The sequence below is a fragment of the Ailuropoda melanoleuca genome, chromosome 8 (genome assembly GCF_002007445.2).
Source record: "Ailuropoda melanoleuca isolate Jingjing chromosome 8, ASM200744v2, whole genome shotgun sequence".
Lineage (NCBI taxonomy): Eukaryota > Metazoa > Chordata > Mammalia > Carnivora > Ursidae > Ailuropoda > Ailuropoda melanoleuca.
This window is the reverse complement of record NC_048225.1, coordinates 105,088,973-105,114,281: the sequence shown is the minus strand read 5'-3', so window position 1 is coordinate 105,114,281 and position 25,309 is coordinate 105,088,973. Positions and strand designations below refer to the sequence as shown.

At 46.5% G+C, this 25,309-nt stretch overlaps 1 protein-coding gene across 16 annotated transcripts; it reads right to left on the bottom strand.

Annotated features, from left to right (window-relative positions):
- Nucleotides 1–1,927: 1,927 nt before the first annotated feature.
- Nucleotides 1,928–24,403, bottom strand: LOC109491070. Of its 16 annotated transcripts, XR_004627363.1 has the most exons (10): nucleotides 24,269–24,392; nucleotides 14,415–14,571; nucleotides 9,668–9,824; nucleotides 7,885–7,935; nucleotides 7,548–7,596; nucleotides 7,160–7,266; nucleotides 6,439–6,491; nucleotides 5,982–6,164; nucleotides 4,640–5,032; nucleotides 1,928–2,064 (listed from the first exon to the last, which is right to left on the bottom strand). XR_004627363.1 is itself a non-coding variant. In XM_034667141.1 (9 exons), the coding sequence occupies exons 2-8, from the start codon at nucleotides 14,418–14,420 to the stop codon at nucleotides 6,006–6,008; spliced, it is 582 nt and encodes a 193-aa protein (XP_034523032.1). In that variant the 5' UTR covers nucleotides 14,421–14,571; nucleotides 24,269–24,392; the 3' UTR covers nucleotides 1,928–2,064; nucleotides 5,982–6,005. The 16 variants fall into 16 exon arrangements, 15 of the variants coding, with proteins under 15 accessions (XP_034523032.1, XP_034523029.1, XP_034523030.1 ...); XM_034667141.1 differs by lacking the exon at nucleotides 4,640–5,032; XM_034667138.1 differs by lacking the exon at nucleotides 1,928–2,064 and having other exon boundaries at nucleotides 2,075–5,032.
- Between the last annotated feature and the right edge of the window lie 906 nt (nucleotides 24,404–25,309).

The window sequence follows — 25,309 nt, the reverse complement described above, 5'->3', positions numbered from 1 at the left end:
CAGACCCCCCGCTGGGTGCGGCGCCCGACCTGGGGCTCAATCCCAGGCTGTTTATCTTTTAAAAATAACAACCAAGGAAACGGAGAGTGACAGCTACTGAGAGTTGGAACAATGGAAATTGTTCTAAAATTGATTGTGGTACTAGCGGCACATCTCTGTGCATATACGAAAAACCGCGTGTGTTAATGAATGAATTGTATTGTATGTGAATTCTACCTCCCTAAAGCTGCTATTAAAAGAGAATTATAGAAAAAACTGAGGCTTTTCTACTGTGGCCACTGTTATTCCCCCCACATGGCTCTGCCGTTCATTCATTCTGCAGATATTTCTTGATGGTCTGTGATGCGCCAGCCCTGTGCTAAGCACTTGGGATACAGAGTGAAGAAGATAGACGTGGTCCTCATCCTCATGTAATGGGGATCATAGACTTCAGATAAAAAATCACACAAAAGGGGGAGCCTGGATGGCTCAGTTGGTTGGGGGTCTGACTCTTGATTTCAGCTCAGGTCATGATCTTAGGATCTCAGGATCTTGAGATCGAGCCCTGAACCTGCTTACGATTCTCTCTCACCCTCACCCTCTGCCCTTCCTCTCTCTCTCAAAAAATAAAAATAAATAAATAAATAAAAAGAAATCACACGAAGGTGTGATGAATGCTGTATTCCGGAAAGTTAAAAGGAGCCAGGGAACAGGCAGCAGAGGGGCTCATCACAGTCTGTGGTCAGTGAAGCCCGAGCTTCCGTCTGCAGTGAGAGATGTCGATTTCAGTGGCGTGCAAGCAGATGTTCCTCAAGCCTTTGGGAGTAGAGTGAGGCGACAAAGGTCCCAAGAGAGCCCTGAGGGGCTCCAATATCAGATGACAGATGGAGCCTGATGAGAAGACCCCAATATCATGGTAAAGACATAGCAGGAATGGGATGGGAATGCACAGACACCAGGCCTCAAGGACCACCCATCTAACATGTTGGGGCCCCCAGCTGTCCCCCAGCTTTCCTGGTGCAGTCAGGATTGCCCCAGCTGGTGTTTCCGGGGCATGTCGATGAATTTACTAGATCCAGTTTTCAATATTTCACGCCCAGAAATGTATTTTCAGAGGATACTAGAAGAGTCCACTATTTTTGCAAAGCCTGATGTACATCCTCTTCTAAAAACAAGAATCCTTAGAAAATGAAGGACATTCCTCTGCACCCATCAATCTCGTTAAATTTGGACCTTTCTTTTCTCTTTTTCTTTTTTTTTTTTTTAAGATTTATTTATTTATTTGACAGAGAGAGACCGCCAGCAAGAGAGAGAACACAAGCAGGGGGAGTGGGAGAGGAAGAAGCAGGCTTCCAGCGGAGGAGCCTGATGTGGGGCTCGATCCCGGAACTCCAGGATCATGCCCTGAGCCAAAGGCAGATGCTTAACCACTGCGCCACGCAAGCGCCCCAAGTTTGGACCTTTCTAAGTTGCATTTTTTCCTCCATCTGGGCTAGCCTATCTTGCACACAAATTTTCTTCCACTGTTTTTTGTCTATGTTAGCTCCCTGCTTAGCTGATCAGCTGCTAAGGAAGTGAAAAATCGGGGCTCATATGATTTATTTATTTGCTGAGTTCCTGTTTATGAGGAGCTGCTGCTGAATGATATTTGAAGCAAGTTCTCAAAAAAAAAAAACCAAAAAAAACCCCCAAAAAAGTGTGTTAACGGATAATGGCCAGTCCCTTCTAATGATGGCAACACAGTCCTGCTGATTGAGTTCACTCAACTAATGAATGAGAAACAACTCCTTATAACATAATCAATTGTAACAACCAGTTGGTACTTCTTTACATTTTCTATAGCATCTTATAGTTTATAGACTATTTTCATGTAACATCATCACACAACACCTGTTGAAGTAGCCATTATTATTTCCATTTCACAAATGAGAAAGCCCGGACTTAGGGAAATTAGTTTATTTGGCAAACGCTGAGCACAGTAAGTGAAGGGCGGAGACTGAAAGCCGACCGTGGTGACCCAAGGGGTGGTGCAGGTGGCCGTGGGAGCTGTCCGTCCCATAAGCAGGGCTCAAAGGGATGCGTTGTCTGTAGAAGATGTTAAAACAATAAAACTAAAGGCAATCTATTTTTTATTATCGCCATGTGCCAGTAATTCTAAATAACGTCAGTGATAAAATGCTCCTCCCTGCTGGGCACTGGGAAGCTGGGTTTTTCTATCCTCTAATAGAAACATTAAGAGAGCAAGTGAGCCTCACTTCCAGTCACACAGAGATTTCTTGTAGGACTTTGCCAAGTATTTCATGTTCCAAATCCCTGTCCTTGTTAAAACAGATACATTTTCTTTGAGAGTTTTCAGAGCCTTGCAGGATTATGCTTTTCAGAAGAAAGAGCAGTTGCCACAACGTCTAGAAGCTCCTCAACCTACTTAACAGAATTTCCCAAGAATCTTCCAGAAGATCAGAATCCATTCACTCATTCAGCAAAAAGCTCTGAGCAGCTCCTTGGAGAGCGATACAGTGGTGGAGCCATGGGCGCGGGTGGAGAGCAAAGAGAGGAAGACAGCTACCCCACCAGGCTGGTGAGCTGTGGACAACTTCTTTTGAGGATGAGCTGGAGGAATTTGTCTTAAAGCCCAAGACCTGGGTCTTCTTGGAGCACATAACTCACTTGCCCTCCAGGCTTTAACTGGAAATATCCGGAATTCTGTCCAAACTGGGACGGGTAGCCGTTCGCTCCGAAGTCGCAAAGGTTGATTTAGTATTGGAGTCCTAGCTGTTAGCCCAGCCCTGAGGGGTTTCCTGGAACCCAGAATTCTCAGTGCTAAAAGTGGGACAGTCCCCAGCAAATCGTGATGGTTGGTCACCCTTCCTTCTAGTTGCTAAGATTTCTTAATTATTATTAAGCGTTCATTTTACTGTTGTTAGAATCACCATGGGTCCTAAGATTGGGGCGGAGAAGGCCTGGGCAAATACCTGTATTTTAGATGTTTGTAGGAGCCGGCACCAAGGCGGGCTCACACATGAGCTCCAGGAAGGCCCTACAGCAGGTTTTCTCAAGAGCAGTTCTATTGAGGTTTTGTGAAGGATAATTGTACTTGAGGGGAGGGGGCGTCCAGTGCATCGCAGGATACATCCCTGGTCTCTACCCAGTGTATGCCAGTAACACACACACACACCTCACCTCATTGTGACAATCAAAAATGTCGCCAGATATTTTCAAATGTCCCCTCGAAGGGCGAGTGAACTTTCTCCCAGCTGAGAGCTACTACCATAGAGAGATGTCTCTTGCTGCTTCACTAAGAATTTGGAGCTGTTGTGCACAAATCAAGGCTGGGAAAGGGGGTGTCCTGGCTTCAGGCCGGGCAGTCATCCCATTTGGCACCATGAAAGTCTAGTGGCTACTCTGCGCCCTCCCTGGTCACCGGAGTCCCTCTGTGACAGTGCCACGTGGGCAGGTGCTCCTTATACCAGCTCTTCCCACAGGTGCTACAGGGGTGCTTCCTGCCCTGGTGGATGCTCGTGGGGGAATGAAAGGGAGTTAAAGAGTGCTGCATGGCCATTCACAGAATACATTACACATTGAAGGCTCTGAGAAGTCTTGCAATAAAGAATCCTGTTTAAATTTTACCACCCAGATTTAGGTAGAGGTCAGTCTATCCATTAAGATTTAGATACCATTGGCTCAATATTCTAGTTGTTGTTTCTTTGGAAATTCTGGGGCCCTCCCTGAGATTTCTGAGAATTTCCAGAGGGTTTGTGTTCTCACTTCCAGCTCTGAGTTCAGCCTCCCCCTGACTTGTCCAAATTATTCATAAAGCACCTTTTACCACTTCCCTCTTATTTCTGCTCTATGCTGACCAAGATACGTATTTCGGTCCCCTTTTCCCTTCCTCAAAATACCTGTACCAGGTATTGGTGTGTCCAGCAGGCTTTCCTGAGGCTTATAGTGGTAGAAGTCTTTTTGTGACTTTAACCCCCCTTCACCTCAAAACTCTCCTCGTTATCCCCCTAACTCATGATTCTCCCAGCTTCCTTCACCCCCACCCAACCCATTCTCACTTTATCATACAGAACATCTTCACTTCCCCTCCTTACTTGGTCTTACACCTTCTTTTGCTCTCTCAACGCCTTGTGAATGGGTGACCGCTTACTGTGCCGTCCAAACTCTAACACTGCTGAGTGAATAATGCCGCTGGGACAGCAGGCGTACAGTAGGAAAATCCCCGGCCACCAGGGCGCGTGATGAGCCTATATCTCTGCTAAAACAAGGGACTGTGCACCCCTGGACTTGCCCTTGACTGACACAGAAAAGGTGGCAGAGGGTTGGAAATGTCAGTGCTTCCTCTCTACCTCCTTCTCCTCTCCTCCTTCCCTGTGAGTGGAATGGAGCTGTAACGACGTAGGAAGGTGTTCTTAATGACATGAACCAGGCACCCTCCCTAGAAGACAAGCAGGGGCTTCCATTAGCTTTGGTTTTAAGTGAAAATTTCTTTTTCTCCATTGCTCTTTGCTTACTCATCATTTCCTAAATTTACTTGGTCCTAGATCCCATTTAATCTCTCCATCCCTACATCTGCTAAGGTCTCCCGTAACTAGAACACACTTGGGGGAACTTCGAGCTCAGAGGCAGGGAGGACTGTCTAACTTGCCACTTAAATCACCTTGGGTGCTGACAGGATTCGGGTGGCATGACGATCAGGCCTGAGGTTCAGGAGTCCCCTGTACATGAGGAGAATGCTGGAGATCAGCAGAGAAGAGCAACGGGAATGCAGAGAGTAGTACGAACGGCCAGAGGCATCATCCCTCCCAACCCGCTGCTCTGTACTAACATTCCATGGAACAGGCTGTGGGAAATGCTGCCTTGGATCCCTGATTCCCAAACTCGGGTGCTGATTTGTTGCACAAACCTCATCTCCTCATACTGTTTCCCTTCCACTCCAAACGCACTCACCTCCTTGCTTGTCTTTGACCATGTGAGGTGTACTTCCACCGCAGGGCCTTTGCACTCACTGTTCCTTCTTCCCAGAATGTTCTTCCCCATTTACCATCACTTCCTTTAGGTCATGTAATGGTGAGACATCCCCGATCATCCACTGCAAAATAGCAGCCCGCTCCCACCTGGTGCTCCCTACGTTCCACCACTTGCTTTCTTTTTCTCCATAGCATACACCCTCATCTGATAGTCTGTGTATGTGCTCATTTGTTCATTGACTCTTTCCCCCTCCTAGAAGGTCAGCTCTGTGAGGACGAGGTTTTGTCTTTTAGGGTCACAACTAGATTCCCAGAGTCTAGAACATGGTGTTGTTTAATACATGTTTTTAAATGAAGAAAAGAAGGAGAGACTAGATTGTGATTCCAGACATCTTCCAAAGTTCCCACAGAGCTGTCCCTGCTCAGTGGTGACATGTAGCCCATTTCCGCCGAACCTTCCTTCCACACTCCTTTCCCGGGGGGCCCTCCATGCCTGCGGGCACTCACAGGCCTTGTTCCTCAGTAAGAAGGATTTCCCATGTCTCTGCTGCCCCTCCCACTTCCTCCCCTCACACTTGCTATACTGCCCAGCGGTTCTGTCGGGCAGACATACAAAGTAGGCAACCATTCACTTCTCCACAGACACCAGCAAGCTGTTAATTCTTGACAAGACAGAGTAAGAGAGACACAATCCAGAAGCTGAGCCCTGAATAGTAGGAACCCTCCTGCTCAACCCTAGCCTCAGGAGGGACAAAAGCTAGAGAAATCTTCTTTGTTGGCCAGTCTGTCTCAGGAACCTGCTTCTGGGGCTGGGGTGGCTGGGACCAGCATGTCCTTGTCTCTCGTATGCCGCTCCTTTCCATTAGAACTTCACTTTGTTTCCAATAAATTAGAAGAAATAGCCAGCCATTTGCAACCATTAGAATATGTTTTATACATTTTTCTAAATAGACACACATGCACACACACACACACCCATTTAAGGCACAAGCCAACTCAGGCTCCAGCTGGGGCATAGGTCTGACCCTTCACCTGAAGCATCTCGCTGGCTTCCCGTCAGTGGAATACAATGGAGGCATATTCCACTCGGTCTGGTGACGTCTTCCTGGGGCAATCGAAAGGGGGCACGTTGACATAGACAGAGAAGTCATCCTCTTTCCAGGGAGCCAGGTTGATCACGTTGGAATATATGGCATCAGCATGGCAGGAAAGCTCCTTCAGAGACAGGACCCCAGTTAGAGACAGATATCTAGGCACCAGAGACTTCCATAGACAATGCCAGCTACTGGGCTCCTGCAGGACTACAGGGGGAATGTTGGGTTTTTGCCAAGCAAACCCTGAATTTCCCTCTATCTTCAAAAACATTTCTTTTAGGGCCATTTTCTGCTTCATCCCCACTATCTCCTGTATGGGGCCTACATAGGAAACAGCATGGAATCGTGGCAGAGTGACCAGAAGCTCCTCTGGGAACAATGACTATTTTCCTTACCGGAGTTTTTCGGAGAAAGTTGGTCTGGTGCCGCAGTTGTTTCTTAAATAGTCCTAGAAAAATTAATAAATTCAGAGTCAGCTTGAGTGGACATAGAAACCCTCTTGACTTGGTTGATTGCTGGACTCAGGCTTGAACTTTGATGTGCGAAATTCATTGTATTGAAGCCACAGGGCTCCTGAGAGGAAGCTAAATGCCCAGAATGAGATGGGAGAGTGAGCACTCCTGGTACACTTCTCAATTTGGGTTATTATTTAGATGAGGTTAGATGGCAGCAATATTTCTTTTAGTTGATGCTATAAGCCATAAGAATATATACAGATTGGGGCGCCTGGGTGGCAGAGCAGTTAAGCGTCTGCCTTCGGCTCAGGGCGTGATCCCGGCGTTATGGGATCGAGCCCCACGTCAGGCTCCTCTGCTATGAGCCTGCTTCTTCCTCTCCCACTCCCCCTGCTTGTGTTCCCTCTCTCTCGCTGGCTGTCTCTATCTCTGTCTTATAAATAAATAAAAAATCTTTAAAAAAAAAAAAAGAATATATACAGATTGCTTAGATATGGCTCTCAGCATAAGGAACTCGTACCGTAAGTAAATCTGTCGCTCTATGCAGAGTTTCTGGTAGCTCTAGAGAACAGACACCATAGCTCACCGCTCCACCCATCCCCCAAGGCTGCCCCCTAGGAGAGACACCCCCATCTCCACCCCCAGTTCCAGGGCCACTCACTCTCATGTCTCCATTTCTTCAGGGTCATAGACAAGAGACCCACCAGGAGCAAGATGAGAGCCACCACACCAACGGAGCCCGAAATGGCTGTGGCTGCCGTGCATAGGCTGGGAGAAGCACACAGAGAAATGAGGGTGTTCCAGCTGCCTTGGCCAGCGTCGGTGACCGTCCACAGAGTTGCCCTGGGGTCTCCCTACTCTTGTAGGAGCTCTTCCATTTCTAGGCTTCCGTGTCTCTGGTACCCAACCATCTCCTGCCACCATTTTGACCCTCTCTCCTGTGCCCCAACCTCCAGAGCCATGGTCCCACTCACACCAATCCCCACACCCAGGCCAAGCAGACCCCTCCTCCACAGTCCCCAGTACCTCTCATCCCCTCTCTTACCTACCTGCTGAGTTCATTGGGTTTAGCCTCTGGCTTCAGGGTAGTGAAGTTCTCTACAGAAAAGAAAAGGAAAGGCAAACGGAGAGTAATTTTTACACACATGCTATTGACTGAATGTTGTGTCCTGCCAAAATTCATATGTTAACCCCTAGCCCCCAGTGTGATGGTATTAGGAAATGGGGCCTTTGGGAGGTGAGAGTAGGTCATGAGGGTAGAGCCTTCATGAATAGGATTAATGCCCTGAGAAAAGAGACCCCCATGGAGCCCCCTGCCCCCTTCCACCATGGGAGGACCCAGGGAGAAGATAGATATTGCTTATGAACAGGGAAGCGGGCTCTCACCAGACACCGAATGTGCTACTGCCTTAATCTTGGCTCTACCAGCATCTAGAACTATAAGAAACAAATTTCTATTGTTTATAAGCCACCCAGTCTATGGTCATTTGTCAGAGCAGTCCAAAAGGACTCACAGCACACGTACCAATGAGCTCTACAGGGAATCAATGTAATGTTAGTTACCATTTACTGAGGACTTAATATATGCCAGGCACATTCAGTAACTTATTTAATCTTCATAAATAGACAATGAGATAGGAACAACTGTTAGTAAAGAAATCAGCTCAGACAGAGATCAGACTTGCTCAAGGTCCTAGAACTAGTAAGTGGCAGAGTTCGGACTTGAACCCACATCTCTCTGACTTTAGATTGTGTGTTAATGAGGCTACACCTTGCTGCCTCTGTGTGGTCACTTCACTCTCAAGTTCTCCCCCTTACAAAGGGTCGAGGGATACCAAATATGACAGGATGTCCAGAGAAAAGATCACCAGAATGGTGCAGATGAGGGGTACCCAGAGAAGGGCATGTGGGGGGGTGGGAAGGGGTCAGGACCCTGGAAAGTTGAGCTGATACTGGGCAGAAGTAGCAGGTATGAGAGCTTGCCCAGACCGGGGTGGGGGGCGTGGGGGGGAGGTGCCATTCTCCACCCTGTGAAAACATGTCTCCCACATCAAGGGATGGAGACACCAAGCCCTTCCCCTCTCCGGACACAGTCTGTCCCTGGAGTCTCAGAGTGAGAAGGAAGCCTAAAACCTATCTAGTCAACCCCTCCCACTGTGCATGTGAGAAGCTTCAGGACAAGCCACTTGCCCCGCACAAGTGTCGGAGCCATGGAGTTTCAGCCTCCAAACCAAAGCTCTCTTTGTCTGCACTCAGCTTCCTCCCACTTCCTTCCCCCACGAAGCAGAGCTGCACGGTTCGGCCCCTATGGCAGGGAGCACCTCTCCAGACGCGCCTTGGGAGCTGGCTTGTCAGACACCCAAACGCAGAGATCGTTGTTCAGGTTGGGAGAAGGGAACACACGGCATCACTAGGGCCACCTGATTCCCACTGATGATAAGTAGCATCTAGGAGGGGACCCACCAAGAATCACAGCCTTCTTGGGCCACTAAAGCCAAACAGAATCGTGTCAGGTACCTTCACGGTCCACTTCCCGTCTGCCTTTCTTTCTGTCCCCTTTCTGAGTAAGATAGCTGACCTCACCAAGTTTCTCTTTGACAAGCTCCTGCCCACCTTCCGAGTGAGGGGTAGGGAAGGGACTTGGAAACCAGATCTTCCCTGTGCCCGTGGCATCAACACCCAAGATGAGGAACCAAGTCATAGGGCTTGACGTGCGGGGGAACGGCGGGGGCGGGGGTGCGGGTAAGAAGTCACACGTAAGCCTGGAGCAGCCAGAGGGGGTCCTGCGGCGGCAGCGGGGGCTGGCTGGCTGGGATAGGGCACACTTGTTTATCACGAGGAGGACACACAGCATGAGGGTGTCCCTCCAGGGTTAGGAAGGCAAGGACATACCTGGGAAAGGCAGAGGAGGGTCAGTGGGAGTGAGGAGAAAGAGCATGAAGGATGGTCATGAAAGAGCCTTAAGGGCCAGTGACTTGGGTCTCAGGGCACTTCCTAACTGTGTGATCTTAGGACAGTCACTTAACCTCTCTGAGCCTCATTTTCTTCACCTGTGAAATGGACACAGTAAGCATACCTCCTTCACAGGGTTGAGAGCTAAGTGGTCAGACTATGGTGGAACAGTAAATACTAGCCGCCTGGCCTCAGGCTGGCTTTCAGCGGGTCTCACCGGAGCAGAGCGGCGGGGTGGGGTCGATCAGGAAGGGATCGCTGTCAGCTCGGGAGTCCTGGAAACTCCAGTTGGTCCAGTTCATTTCGCCAGGGAGTCCGCGCAGACACTTCCTGTGCCAGGTCCTGCAGGTCCCAGGACAGGTGCCCTCCTCTAGCTGGAAACAGAGTCTCTCAGAGGCGCTTAGCAGCAGCTAGCAAACACGGAGCCCCAGAGAACTGGCCCCTCTCTTCTCCACCCTTCTCAGTCCTCCACGGGAGCCTGCGGGGTGGGGCGGGTGTTAGCCTCTCACCACTGGAGGGGAGGGCCTCAAAAAGCATTGCGAGAGCGTTTCACGTGGCCTGGAGTGGACGCCCCAGCCCCTCTCCGTCACATCACCCTCTGATCTACTAGGATGTGAATTTACCTCTGTCGTTTATTTGTGTTTTGACAACTGTCCGTCTCTCATCACGAGAACACAAGCGCTGCAAGAACAGACACTTATTGTTTTCATCACCCCTCCATCCCCGGCACCTCGCCCTGTGCCTGTGCACCCAACAGCTTCCATGTGTATCTGCTGAACGAACGCACGACAGCCGAAGACTGCTTTCCAGCACCCCGGCCAGGGTCACGCAGCCTCCGTCAATCGCGGTCGTGACTAGCCTACCACAGGCTTTTGAATCCCTTCGTTGATGGCAGATCTTTATCCTTTGAAAAGGAAGTTGATTTGAAACAGCCCAAAGTCCCTTCTGAACCAACAAAACCATGTGATGCAGTGGCGATGGAGTGTGACAAAGTACGTGATAAGGCGGGTGATGCCGAGTTTGGAAATAGGGGAGCTGTGCCTACCACACACCGAGGGCGGTGTCCTGGAGGCACCTGCAGGAGGACGTCCTTCCTGGGCATGGGGAGGGAGTCAGGGAGATGCGGCCCACCAGGCGCCATCACAGGCACTCACCTCAGGGTGAGTGAGATGAGGATAGAGGTATGTTTAAGACCAAGTAAAAGAGGATCTGTCCCCTTCTGTCCTCCCACCCACCGCCACATCCCCCCAAAAAGATCTGCAGAAGCAAATAGGAAATCCCCTAACGAAGCAATAGATGGAACCAGGAGCCCAGGTGACGTGGATGAGTCACTTAGCCTGCCTGGACTCAGTTTTCCTATCTGTGAAATGGGGCAAGGGTGACAAGAATAAGGCACCACTACAAAATAGCTAGTTCTTGTCACAAATGCATGTCCTTGACCCCTTCTAGTGTCCCCTCTGCACGTGGCTCCTTGCACCTTGCACCTTCCTTCTAATAGCCTTACTACTCAAGGACTACTAAGGACTCTTCTTTGGAGAATAGACTTTCTAAGTGTTAGGAATTGTTTTATTTTTAATTTTGGAGGGAGGAGGGAACATCATAATCTTTTTAGTTTGGAGCTTCTAGAAGTCTTTTGTCTTATTTATTTATTTATTGGTTAAAAGTTTTTGTTTTTTTAGGGGCGCCTGGGTGGCTCAGTCATTAAGCGTCTGCTTTCGGCTCAGGGCGTGATCCCGGGGTCCTGGGATCGAGCCCTACATCAGGCTCATATGCTGGGAGCCTGCTTCTTTGTCTCCCACTCCCCCTGCTTGTGTTCCCTCTCTCGCTGGCTGTCTCTCTCTCTGTCAAATAAATAAAATAAAATCTTTAAAAAAAAAGTTTTTGTTTTTTTAGGGAGCAGTCATATCATTCAGAATTTAAAAGGTACAAAAGGATAGCCTGAAAAGCTGCTTTCCCATCCTTCACCCCAGTTAGCTTGTTCCCCTCCCCGGAAGCAACCAGCATTTCCAGTCTAGAATACACCTTGTGTATACATAAGCAAACACATAGACACACAGACGTACAGACACACACATGCAAAATAGTTTTTTCCCTCCAGGTGATAGCATGCTGTATACATTATTCTGCCTCGTGCTGTTTCACTTAATATATTTTGGAGTTAACTTATTATCAACACATACAGAACTTTCTCTTTCTTTCAGCTGCTGAGTGTTCTGGTCCATGGATGCCCACCATTTATTTAACTTATCTCCTAGTAGTAGACATCGAGATAGTTTCCAATTTTTGCTCTTCAAATGACGGCACAGTTATCAAACATGCTCAAACATCATTTTGCACACGTATAAATATATGTGTAGAGTGGGGGAACGGCTAGTAAAGTAGATTTGCAATCTAAATTTTAAGGAGTCAGTGTTACTTTTTAAAAATCCAAAATCTAGTGTTTCCCAATTGATTACCCATATTATTAACCAGATCTCACTCTATATGACCTTTGGCTGTTCCCCCAAATCAAAATGCTCCTCAAAGAACAGAGATCTGAGACCCCTGAGAGTATTCAGCAGAACTGCCAGCACCTCTCAACGCTGTCCCCCAAAAGAATCCAAACGCTGTCAGCATCTGTAACATCACCGGAATAAGTGGAGCATTTCCCCGGGCTACTGCCATGGTGGCGGGTACCCCTCAATGTCACTGCTATTTCCTACTTTGAACAAGATTTACTGAGTCATAAGGATAGTTTGCTTAAAACCCAGGCTATAAGGATGAAAAGAAAATGGCCTTGCCATCAAGAAACCAATGGTATGAAGCGGTAGGTGGTTCTCAAAGTGTGGTCCAGGGAAAACGTGGGAGTTCCAGAGACCTTTTCAGAGGGTTGGTGAGGTCAAAGCTATATCCAGTACTAAGATGCTAGTTGCCTTTTTCACTCTCAATCTTTCTCAAGTGTACAGAGTACTTTGTACTCAACTGGACTTTGGAGATTTTCAAAAGCTGCGTGCCATGTGATAGGGCAACAGACTGAATGCAGAGACAGATCTGAGAATCTAGCTCCCGTTTCTCAAGCCAGACAGTAATAATGAGGTTGGCAAAAAATGTAAATCAATGCCTCTCTTCTCACTACATTTTTCATGTTTTGGAAAATATGGTTATTTTTCATAAAACTATGTTATTTATGTTAGTACAAAATGCTTTTAGTATTATTTTTTAATTAAATAGTTAAAAAATGTTCCTGGGTTTCATCTCTAAAATGGTAAATATAAACAGATATAACCCGCATAAACAATAGCTCTTTGAATTCCTTGACAATGTTTAAGAGTGTAAAGGGACCCTGAGACCAAAAAGTTGGAGAACTTCTGGTCTGGGGGCTCACAGGGTTTCTTCACCAGAGAGTGGGAGAGGGGCATTTCTGCAAAGGGTGAAGCCACAAGCCGCAGGAGAAACAGACATGGCTGTTCTCCAATGGCAGTGTATGTCAAGGACACAATCTCCTGGAAGAGAAAACTCTTCAGGGCCTCCTGGCTGGCAATGCGACAGTTGTGTAGATGGCTCTGCCAGAGGGGGTAGAGCCCAGGTGTGGGGGAAACAGGGCTCTGAAGTCAGGGAAGCCTGGAGAGGAAGAGGAAGCACATGCCAGGCTAAGCAGCTGACCGCCTCCCACTGAAATTCCCAGGGTCACCTGCCCTGCCCCGAACCCCTCATTGCTGGCTGCTGGTGCCTGAAATTCCAAGGCAGTGTTTCATTCCCTTAGTCAATAGGCAAATTCACTCCAAAATAACACCAAGTGTCATTCGAGATGACACAAAAATGTAAATAACTTTATGGTTATTTAGATAGATTAGAGGTTGCACTTTTATTCATAAAACAATGGCAGGAGTGGGGTGGTTGAGTGGGAGGGCATGGGCATGGAGTAATATAGGAGACCAAAAAATATTACATAAATAAACCATAAGAGCCACTCCTGGACTCAGGATGGCCGAGGGCCACCAACAGAAGGACTTGATCAAGCTAATTCTGGGAGGAGTTAAGGAGGAATTGACCATAGCCCTGGCTCAAAGAGTGCGATCCCAGCTCCCTCTCCCACCCCAGGGAAGATAGCCGGTGACTCCAACAGCTGTAACAGTGTGGGGTCAGTGTTAACATGAGGTACAAACAAATGTCTCTTGGATCAGAGAGGAAGGACAGGTCATTTCCAGCTTGGGTGAAAAGGCAAGGCTGGCATGGGGCCGGGGGAGGCGGCATTCGTGCTGGTGCTGGACAATGGGAAGATAACTGGGCAGTGCTGGGACCACAGACATGCCAGGGTGCTAGGAGCAAAGCTGGGCTGCTGGAACGCGCCGTCACGTTTCCTTCAGTGAATATCTGAAATCATTGAAAAGAGAAGGTGCGCTGGACACCCGAGGAGGAAGGGAAGCTGTCGCCTAGGGTAGTGGAAGGAAGGAGGGACGGAACCTGGGAGGACGGGGTGCAGGAAAGACCATTCACAATCTAGACTTCAAGAGCCCTGTGCCGACGAAGATCATGTCTGACTTGATTTACCACCCAGAGATGAGACCAGCGCCTGGAATGGAGTAGGCCACAGGAAGTGCTTGATGAAGGGACGCAAGGTTGGACACACTCCTTCCCCCCAGGCTGGCCACAGATGTGCTGCTGTCATCAAACGGGGTCAGCAGAGCAGACAGGGGCTGGAGAGGAGGAAGATATTTAAGCAAGCTTCCTCCTGGCTTCCTCTGAAGTAAATATTCTCACCATTTCTGGGACTTTAACTGTCTTTTTCTGGTTGTTTTTGCAAAATTTCATTTCTCAGAATAGAAACCTTTGTGACAAGGCCATTTATTGGTTGGAGGGTGCCTTAAAGACCATCTTTAGGCTTTCAGTTTGCACCGTGGCTTCTTCACAAGCCTCAAACAATTGCCTTAACATTCACTTCCTAAGAAAATCAGAATGCCAGCCTCTTGGCTAATATTACTTACTCTCATTTGTAGCTGGGGTGACTACGGATTCCTAGGGAGTGGTGAGGGAATTGCCCAAGGTCACAGCAAACAGTGTGACTGGCATCCAAACACAGGTCTCACTGCCACGTAGCCTCTTCTGCAGGTTGTTTGTATGCATGTGCGAGCGTTATATTACCTGGAATGGCCACATAAAAGTGAAGGGCGGTTGTTCAGGTTGTGTATTGCTCAAGGGCATGGCATCTAAGAGAACTACCTGCATCATAAACATCATTATTATTTTGAATTTTTTTCACATTTTTATTTAACTGCTGATTCCAAAGATAGGTGGTTTATTTTTTTTTTCTAATTTACATATACTTGCAAGAGAGAGCACAGGGGAAGAGGCAGAGGGAGAGTGAGAGAGAATTTCAACCAGACTCTGCACTGAGCACAGAGCCCAATGCAGCGATCCATCTCACGACCCTAAGATCACGACCTGAGCGGAAATCAAGAATCCACCGCTCAACTGACTGCACCACCCAGGAACCCCAAGTGGTTTATATTCTTATTAATTTTCTGGCAGATAACGACAACAACAAAGTCTTATCTAACCAAATCCGTTTATTATAAGTTTCTGACACACGGAAATAAAAAGACCTTTTCTAACAGTGTTGACATTTACTTGCTTCACAAGGTGAAGCAGAACAAGCTGGCAAGGACCTCGCTGATTTAAGATCGACATTAACTAACACTTCCCAACAAGGGGCTGCTTTTCCAATGGCTCTTCTGATTTTTATCTAAATTTTTTTAAAATCCTGTATTAGTTTTGGTGCATCGGTTAAATTTGAAATCTTGCATTAAAATTTGTGTGGCTGTCTGAACGGTAGCTCGGACTTCCGAATGATAATCTATCAGATTTTCATTATGCCATAACTCACATTTATAGCAATTAATGCTTATTTACCATTATGTCTCCATAAAATAATTATTTTAATTATGATTTTAATATTTCATTTTTACATTAGTATCTCAATTTTTAATATTAATTATTGTATATTGGAGGTGTCTATATAATGGACTGCTAATTAAAGCCCAGCTATTGTTTATGGGTTGTTAAAGGAAATTTCTTCAAGATAAAAATTAACTGTAGTTAAATTTCATAGCTTGCTACATCCTATTTCTTAAAGTCACAAATACCAAAATAAACTACTAGGTTCATATGCTGCTTCTCCTAAGATATTGGAGTGAAAAAAAAGGTACTGAATGATAAACAGAAAATAAAAAGCTGCCTATAGAAGAAATGAAATTATTTGAATTGTTGAATAAATATGGGGCGAAAGAGGTGAAAGGCCAAAAAAATAACAATAAAAGAGCAACATGCCGTTGGTTACATGAATCTGTCCCGGAAATGTGAGCAGGATGTGAATTTACCTCTTAGTGCCATTGTCAACCATAACAGATGGATTGCAAGAAAAATTAGAAAAAAATGCAAAGAGCCAAAACACATGTCATGGAGTTTAAATATGAATCTAAAGAAATCTCAGCCTCTTGACATTGATAACAACTTCTCCAAAATAGAAAGTTCTAGAAAAAGGAAAGAGGAGACTCATCTAAGACCAACCACGTCTTGTCAATCTTTGTGCACTGCCCTATTACCCAGTCCCCGCCCCTGAACCCAGACTCGGGATGTGTCTGGACAAAGGCATGCAAACGGCCAGAAGCAAACATCTATAAAAGAAGTTCTAGCGCAGTCACAACCGAAGCAGTGAAATTAAAACCACATAAAATCTTTTTTTTTTTTTAAAGAAGGAAAATGCTCAGTCCTGGCAAATGTTCTGGGGATGGGCACTCCGGCAGGAAGTCAATTGTCAGAATCTTTGTGAAGGGAAATTCACTGGAGTATATCAAAAGGCCCTGCGATGACCCTACTTCTTTGGCCCAGCAACTTCACTTAGAGGAATTTATCCCGAGGAAATAGCCAAGGATGTGGATAGTTAAAAAGAAAACCACAGACCCAAAATAGTGTCCCTGAGGCCAAGTCACCAACCGGGACTTAAAGCCTACTCTAACTGCAATTTCAACCTCCCCCAGAAATCTAGCCTTAACTGGTCAGGACCAATCAGACAATCTGTCACAGAGGCTCTCTCCATCCCCCAAAGGAAGATCAGCTAATCTACCTGTTAATACCCTTTTGTCCCCAAATGAAAGTGACCTCTCCTAAAATCATTTTTTTTCTGTTTATGACTTCCTTGTCCTGCCTTTAAAAACCTCTCCCTTTCTGTAGCACTTTGGAGCTCACCTGTACTTGCTAGATGGTATGCTGCCCAGTTTATGAATCACTGAATGAAGCTAATTATATCTTCAAATTTACTCAGTTGAATTGGGGGGGGGTAAGGGGGAGAGAGCAGGAGGGAGGGGTAGAGGGAGAGGGAGAGAATCTTATGCAGACTCCACGACTCTTCCCCAAGCAGGACACAATCTCACGACCCTGAGATCATGATCTGAGCTGAAATCAAGAGTTGGACGCTTAACTGACTGAGCCACCCAGGCGCCCCTTGAATTTTGTTTTTTAACAGTACGCAAGCATTTGGGTGTCAGACTATGACTTGTAAGTCATCTACAACAGCAGTGGTTGAGAAACACCTTTAATATGGAGAAGTGGTGGATTGTAGGACATCCATGAAGTGAAATAACACTTAACCATTAAAGTGATCTATGGAAACACATTTATTGACGGGGGAAGACGCTCATACCCTACCGTCAAGTCAATAAAAGACAGATAACACAGCAGAACGTCAAATATGCTCCACTAATAGAAATACACCAGACGCCTGTGTGTCTGTGTATGTGGGCTCTGTGTATCCTTTTCCCCCACTTGGCGACATAGTATGGCCATCTCTCCACGTGCACATCAGGGAAAAGTAAATACCCAAATGTTAGTAATAATTATCTCGGGGTGGTGGGATTCCTGGTGAGTTTCACATTCTTTCTTCTCTGTGTTTTCTGATTCTTCTGCAGTGAGCATTTACCATGTTAAAAGAGAGCAAGAAAGAGGAGAGGAGAAAAAAAGAGTGAGGGAGGGCAGGGTGGGGAGAGAGCTGGCCTCCCCCCTCAGGTGGAGACGAAGGGGCAGCGGTCCTCAAAGAAAGGAGGGCATAGGAATTAGGAGAGCCAGCCAGCATGAGGGGCCTGAGTCGAGAACCCTAAGAGGCCAGTTCTGATGCAACGAGAGCGCTGGAAACGGAAGGTGGTTTTTAACAAGAAGTGTTCAGAGGCGAGTGCGATTGCCAAAAGCAGCCTGGGCAGAACTGAAGCTGCCTGTGAACCCAGCGCCTGGAGAGGGAAAAAGAGTTCTCATGACGGTCAGGGTTCTCTCTACCACCCCTGGGCTTCCCCTTCTGTTTACAGAGCGTCTCCCCTTCTTGCCTCTGATGAGTCCTGGAATGTACTTGCCGCTCTGACCTCTTTCTAGTACCACCTGCTTCTCATGTAGGTCAGTGAAACAGCTTTGCTGTGAACCTGGGCTGTTGGTTGTTTTTGTTTGATTGTTTTTTTGCTACAAATCGATTTTGATATGTGATGAGCAAGGGTTGGACCATGTCCACACTCCTGAGATCCTATTTTAAAACACATTTCAGTAAATGTCACCTTAATCCGGTGTTCCCAGCACCTGAGCCTCGTTGGAGTCACTTCATATTTAGCTCGTTTTGAACTTCAAAGCCGCCTGCAGACCAGATGTTAAATAAATATTTGTCGTAAAGTAAGAAGGTGGCTGTGAAAGAGAGAGCAGGAGGGCATGGCTGAGGCTCGGGAAAAATCTACTGCCTGGACCAAGGACTGCCTGGTCTAGTCCCGGATCCTCCCGCCTCCCACCCTCAGTCTGACCTGCCCCTCCATCACCCACCAGACACGACATGCCAGCCGGTTTTCCTTGGTCTTTCACTATGTGCCACCAGTAGGAAGGACTTGCGGGATCGCCCGGAGGGAGAAGCATCCTACCTCCTCCCTCTGAAGCCTTCCAGCCACGCCCAGAGCACCATCAGCTGCAGGGAAAGCACCAACCACCACCACCCTCACCTGCACTGTGCTCCTTCCACTCTCCCTTCCCCCTTCCCTCTCTCATCCCCATCCCCGCCCAGGATACCCAGGGCAGCACTGCCAAGGCTGCTCGGTCAGGATCTCAAGACTTGCTTCTAAACGAGAATGTCACTTTGCGCTGCTGAACGCACATGAGCGCACCACACTCTCTTCTGTGGTTCAGAGGATACAGGGCACTTCCAGCAGCTTTAGGAGAGCTGGCGAGAGGCCTGAGAATGGCAAATCAGCAAAGGGCTGGCTCCTCACCGCATCCTGTTTATTCAGCATCTATGGAGTGCCTACTGTGTGCTCCCTGCCTTAGAAGGCTCTCGACCCAGTTAAAAGCACACATAAATTTCCCTCGGCAGTTTCTGAAAGTAACACACTGTTCCCTGGGATAATGATATGTCCTAATAGCCATGTTAATAGTAAGCCTTGTTGGGGCGCCTGGGTGGCTCAGTCTGCCTCTAGCTCAGGGCGTGATCCCAGGGTTCTGGGATCGAGCCCAGCATCGGGCTCCCTGCTCCTCTGGGAGCCTGCTTCTTCCTCTCCCACTCCCCCTGCTTGTGTTTCCTCTCCCGCTGGCTGTCTGTCAAATAAATAAATAAAATATTGTTTTAAAAAATAGTAAGCCTTGTCATTTTTCTTTTGGGTTTTTTTTTCCAGGTGTAGTCCCTGTTTCTGAAGGTTTTGATCTTTTAGGGGGATATAGACAACAAGCTTTAGGAAAGCAGAACGTCATTGCCTTTTTCTTCCCATCAAAGCTGCTGCCTGCAAGGTTAGCTTGACCTACAGTTTCTTTTCCTACGGATTTTCACAGAAAAAGAAATTAATTTGAAAGTAACATGTATCTTGATGATCTCCTTTGTTGACATGTTGAAAGATCTTCAAAAAAGCTTGTTTTCCAGAAGTAACTTAACAGGGCTTTTGTTCATATGAAATGTTTCCCTCCTTTTATTTGCAGCTACCCAGTTTTGAGCAAGGGTCCTGATTAGAAGTCACAGAATGTGTTGAACAACAGGAACTTGCTGTTAATTAGCACACTCAAGAAAGAAACAGTTTTTCAAAACCCCAAATAGGCAACGCAATCTTGAGAAAGAAGAATGAAGCTGAAGGTATCACTATTCCAAACTCTAAGATACACTACCAAGCTATAGCAATCAAAACAGTATGGGACTGGCACAAAAGTAGACAATGGAACAGAATGCAGAGCCCAGGAATAAATCAGTGTTCACATGGTCGTTAATCTATGACAAAGAAGGCAAGAATATACAATGGGAAAGTCTCTTCCTCAACAAGTGATACTGGGAAAACTGCACAGCAACATGCAAAAGAATGAAACTGGACCACTCTCTTGCACCACACACAAAAATAAGCTCAATATGGATTAAAGACCTAAATGTGAGACCTGAAACCACAAAACTCCTAGAAGAAAACATAGGCAATAATTTCTTTGACATCAGCTATAGGGACATTTTTCCAGATATGTCTCTTCGGGCAAGAAAAAAAAAGCAAAAATAAACTATTGGGACTACACCAAAATTAAAAGCTTTTGCAAAGCAAAGACAACCTACTGAAGGAGAAGATATTTGCAAATGATATATCTGATAAGGGGGCTAACATCTAAAATATATGAAGAACTTATACAATTCAACAGCAAAAAAAAGAAAGAAAAGAGAAAGAATGAATCTGATTAAAAATGGGCAGAGGACTTGAATAGACATTTTTTAAAGGAAACATGCAGATGGCCAACAGACACGTGAAAAGATGCTTAAGATCACTCATCATCAGGGACGCCTGGGTGGCTCAGTCAATAAGCATCTGCATTCAGCTCAGGGTGTGATCCCAGGGTCCTGGGATCAAGTCCAGCATCGGGCTCCCTGCTCCGCTGGAAGCCTGGTTCTTTCTCTCCCACTCCCCCCCTTGTGTTCCCTCTCTCGCTGGCTGTGTGTCTCTCTGTCAAATAAATAAATAAAATCTTTTAAAAAAATCACTCATCATCAGGGAAATGCAAATCAAAACCACACTGAGATACCACCTCACACTTGTCAGAATGGCTAGAATCAAAACGACAAGAAACAGCAAGTGTTGGCAAGGATGTGGCAAAAAAGGAACATCTGAGCACTGTTGGTGGGAAAGCAAACTGGGGCAGCCACTGCGGAAAACAGAATGGAGTTTCCTCAAAAAGTTAAAAGGAGAAATATCTTATGATTCGGTAATTCCACTACTGGGTTTTTTTTTTTTTTTAAAGATTTATTTATTTATTTATTTGACAGAGATAGACACAGCCAGCGAGAGAGGGAACACAAGCAGGGGGAGTGGGAGAGGAAGAAGCAGGCTCATAGCAGAGGAGCCTGATGTGGGGCTCGATCCCATAACGCCGGGATCACGCCCTGAGCCGAAGGCAGACGCCCAACCACTGTGCCACCCAGGCGCCCCCCACTACTGGGTTTTTGCCCAAAGAAAATTAAAACAGTATATGAAAAAGATAAATGCACCCTATGTTTATTGTAGGATTTACAGTAGCAAAGATATGGAAGCAACCCACGTGTGCACCACAGATGAAGGACTAAAGCAGAGGTGTGTGTAAATATAGTGGAATATTACTCAGCTGTAAGAAATGAGATCTCGCTGTTTGCAACAACAGGGATGGACCCAGAGGGTATAACAGTAAGAAAAATAAGTCAGAAAAAGACAAATACCATATGATTTCACTCAGATGTGGAATCTAAAAAACAAAGCAAAGGAACAAAGAAAAAAAAGATATAAAAAACTAGATTCTTAAATACAGGGAACAAATGGGTGGTTGCCAAAGGGAAGGTAGGTGGGGGGATGGGCAAAATAGGAGAAGGGGATTAAGGGGTACAAACCTGCAGTTACAAAATAAGCCACAGAGATGAAAAGTACAGCAGAGGAACTATAGTCAGTAAGATTGTAATAATATTGCTTGCTGACAGCTGGTGACTCTATTTAGCATGGAGCAGTGCATAGAGTTGTGGGATCACTATGCTGTACACCTGAAACCAATATAACTGTGCGTTCATCACACTTCAATAGAAAACATTCCATATCAGGAGATAATATTCCTCACACGTGAGACTAAAATAAATGCATTTTCAGATAAATAAAAGCTAGCAGAACTCTCTGCCCTAAATGTAAGGAAAATGATACAAGATAGAAATCAGTAAAAACGGGCCAACCAAGAATGTTACAGAGTGTGTATATAAATAGAAACACAACTTTAAAATAATGCCAAATGCTCAATAGCATACAGACCATGATCTCGTAAAATTCAATGAATGAAATTAATAACAAAGAAGAAACAGGCTTTCAAAAACCTTACTAACAGTTCCGTTTGTCCCTTTTCCCCCCACCACGGCTTTGAGCCCAGAACCAAGTTCTGAAGGGATTTAGATTAAGGGTATATTCCCTGAGCCATTTCTTTAAACCTCAAGGCCTCAAAAACTGACAGCAAATTAAGGTATGGCTCTACCAAGTGGGAGAGAGAAAAATCACTCTTCATCCTGAAATCCATTTAGAAGAACTAACTACTTGCAGGACGCTTAGATTGACCCTCCAGAGACTGGCGACAAGAAACGGCAAACCATCTGGAAAATGAATCTTCATGGGCCTTGTCCTCAGCAATCAGTGCACACTGGATCAGAAGGTTCGAGCTGGGCCTGAGCTGGGGATGGGGTTGCTTCAGGGGCCTAACTGCCTACAAGAGACGATCAGAGCTGCGTCCAGAAGAGCCCCAGGACTTTCCCTGCTCTCTACATTCAACTTCAGCAAGGGGACAGGCTGTCAGAGTCCTAAAGACAGCACTCCTCGGGGAGTCCCAGCTTTGACAGCGCTCTTCTAAAATGGCTTTTCAGGGAAGATTAATAAGCAAGCTTATGAAGAGACTTGGCATTCCTCTCCCATCTGCTAAACAGAGAATGAGGATTTCTGGTCATTAGAGCAGTGATACCAGATCAAAATTTCCAAGGCATGCAGCACTATGTACGAAAAAGTTCCGGAAAACACGAACTGCATGGCAGTCGCCAAAAGCCCCCGATCCTTGAAAATGAACTTGAGGTTTCCTGCCTGCGCACACAACATGGAGTCTCTTATCTGGAATTTGGTTTCCAGCCCATCAACAGAAATCTCGACATAAGGAAATAACAGTTTCTCGCAGTGTAAAAAAAAAAAAAATTCTTAATTTAGAAAAAAATTCCTCAACTTTCGGTGTAACCCATTAGGGCTTGAGCAACAGGAACAGCCTGCTGTGGTTTCCCCAGCCGGCAGGCGTGGAATCACAAACGGTAAAGGTCCTCTTTGTTTTCAGAGGTGGAAGCCATGCATCCTAGGCCACTTAGTTACATTGGGGCCATGCCAGATCTAGAATGCTCCTGGGTGTTCTGAGAACCAGCCCTGGGCTTGTTCCTTGCACAATCTAGAAATCAGTGATAAAGAATAAATCATCCAGGGTCTCCCTAATGACTTCCTTCCGTGAGCAGGCATAATAGGACCTACAAATAAGTGGGGGAACCCCTCTGGACTCTATCTCAAATATAAGCAAATGAAGCTACATGCTAGGAGTAGGGGGAAAATTTGCCTTCTGAGCCAGGCACATCAGGTTTTGAGTCCTGACCCTGTGCTTCTTTCTAGGTGGGTGATCTTGAACAAGTTATCAGAGCTCTCCGAGCCTCAGTTTCTTTGACTGAAAAAAATATATAACGCCTCCTCGCAGAGCTGTCATGAAAATAAATCTAAAGGAGAAAACATTTGTGAAGCTGGTTCTTAATAAAAGTTAGTTCCCCTCCTACTTGCTGCCACCCGAATTCCTTTATCCTAGAACAAAGGGTATGATTATAGATTACATGGTATGAGCAACACATTTGCTAGGGTGTAATCAGTGATTCAACAAGTATAAAATACACAGGAGACCTTACTCTGGCCAATAAAAGATTCTGAGGCCTTTATATGCCCAGGGCGAAGGGCATCTCTAGTCTGATCAGAGAGCTGAGAAAGAGAGAAGGGGTAGGACAAAAGTCAGGGCAATAGAGACCAGACATGTCCAAGGGAAATGTAACACAAGACACACACGAATTCAAAATGTTGTGGTAGCCACATTTTAAAAAGCAAAAAGAAACAGAGGACATTAATCTTAATAATGTATTTTATTTAACCCAATATATCCAAAAAATTACTGTTTCAACCTGTACTGATATAAAAATTATTGGGATATTTTTTGTTCCATTTTCCTATCAAGTCCTCGAGATCAGTACGCACTTCACGCCTGCAACATATCTCAACTCGAACTAGCCACATTCCAGGTATTCACTGTATTGGAGCGGGCAGGTGTAGACAAATCCCCAGGTGCCAACCGCTGTGCTGGGTTTCAGAGGACCAAACTGTCTACACTAGGGCATGGCTGCTGCCTTCAAGGCGCTCACTGTCTAGTTTGGGATCTAGGGCACAGATCTGTCCATACGTCTGTCCCAACAATACACATTTGCCTATAGGTTCCCCGCCTGCTCCTCAAAAAGCACGAAGCCTGCAGCTCAACCCTTTTCCTATAAGCCTTTAGACGACCCCACCCCCAAGGCAGAATTCCTCTCCATTATCCACATACACCGCTGTTAGCTTACGCATCCGCGGAGGGGATTGAGGGTGTATTACAGCACCCTGGGGAGCAGTGTAAGGAAAGGGGGGAACCTCGCTCTAATCCCTTTAAGCCGCAGAATGTCCACTCTACAACGGGTGTACCCGGATTCCAGACTAGTAGGAAAGAAACTGAAAGCGAACTCTGAGCGCTCCATGGAGCCACTTACCTGACTCCGGGAAGCCCAGCATCAGCAGCCACAAGAGCCCTCCATCTTGAAGAGGCAGCTGCTCTCACTGTGGCTGCTCTCCGCCCTACCCCGTCCTCTCTCCCCTGCCCCTCCCTTGAGAGCCTCTTCATTTCCTCCACTGCCTGGCTGGGCTCAGAGGGAGACTCACACCCCCGAAATGAGAAGCCAGGGGCTGGTGCAGCTTGCAGAGCAATCTTCGTGCTGTGCAGGTGTGGGCCTGAGCAAAACCACAAACTGAGATTTGCTTTAGATTCCCTCGCATTTTTTTTTTTTTTTGGAAACACTTTCTCCCTTTCCGCTTCTCCACCCGTGCCCACACCCTGAGGTCCTTCTTTATTCCTACTGAGACCAGGCGTCTGGCTGGCTCAGTCGGAAGACCATGGCACCCCTGATCTCAGGGTTGTGAGTTTGAGCTCCACATTGGGTGTAGGATTACTAAAAATAAAGAAACTTCGGGGCGCCTGGGTGGCACAGTCATTGGGCGTCTGCCCTCAGCCCAGGGCGTGATCCCAGAGTTCTGGGATCTAGCCCGCATAGGGCTCCCTGCTCCGCTGGGAGGCTGCTTCTTCCTCTCCCACTCCCCCTGCTTGTGTTCCCTCTCTCACTGGCTGTCTCTCTCTCTCTGTCAAATAAATAAATAAAAATCTTTAATAAATAAACAAATAAACAAACTTAAAAAAAAACCCTACCATTCCTCCTGAGAAACTAATTCATACTAAGGAGTTAGTGACTCCATGAGCCTTCTTTCCCGGGATATTTGCATTTTTAAAAGCCCAAATAAATAGCTAAGATTTATGGAGAGCTTGCTAGGTGCTAGGCACTAGGCAGAGAGGCCTTGCTCTAGGGGGAAGTGGACAATGGTGGAATTCCAAGCAGGGTGACACCAGGTGGAACAGAGGTACCCTTAAAAGCATACCCTGCAAACAACTCCTTTGGAACCTTACCTCTGGGAACGGTCACTGGAGGATTAAAACGCCTGTGCTGTTTTCTTCTTTAACTTTTAGATTTTAGAGCCGTTTT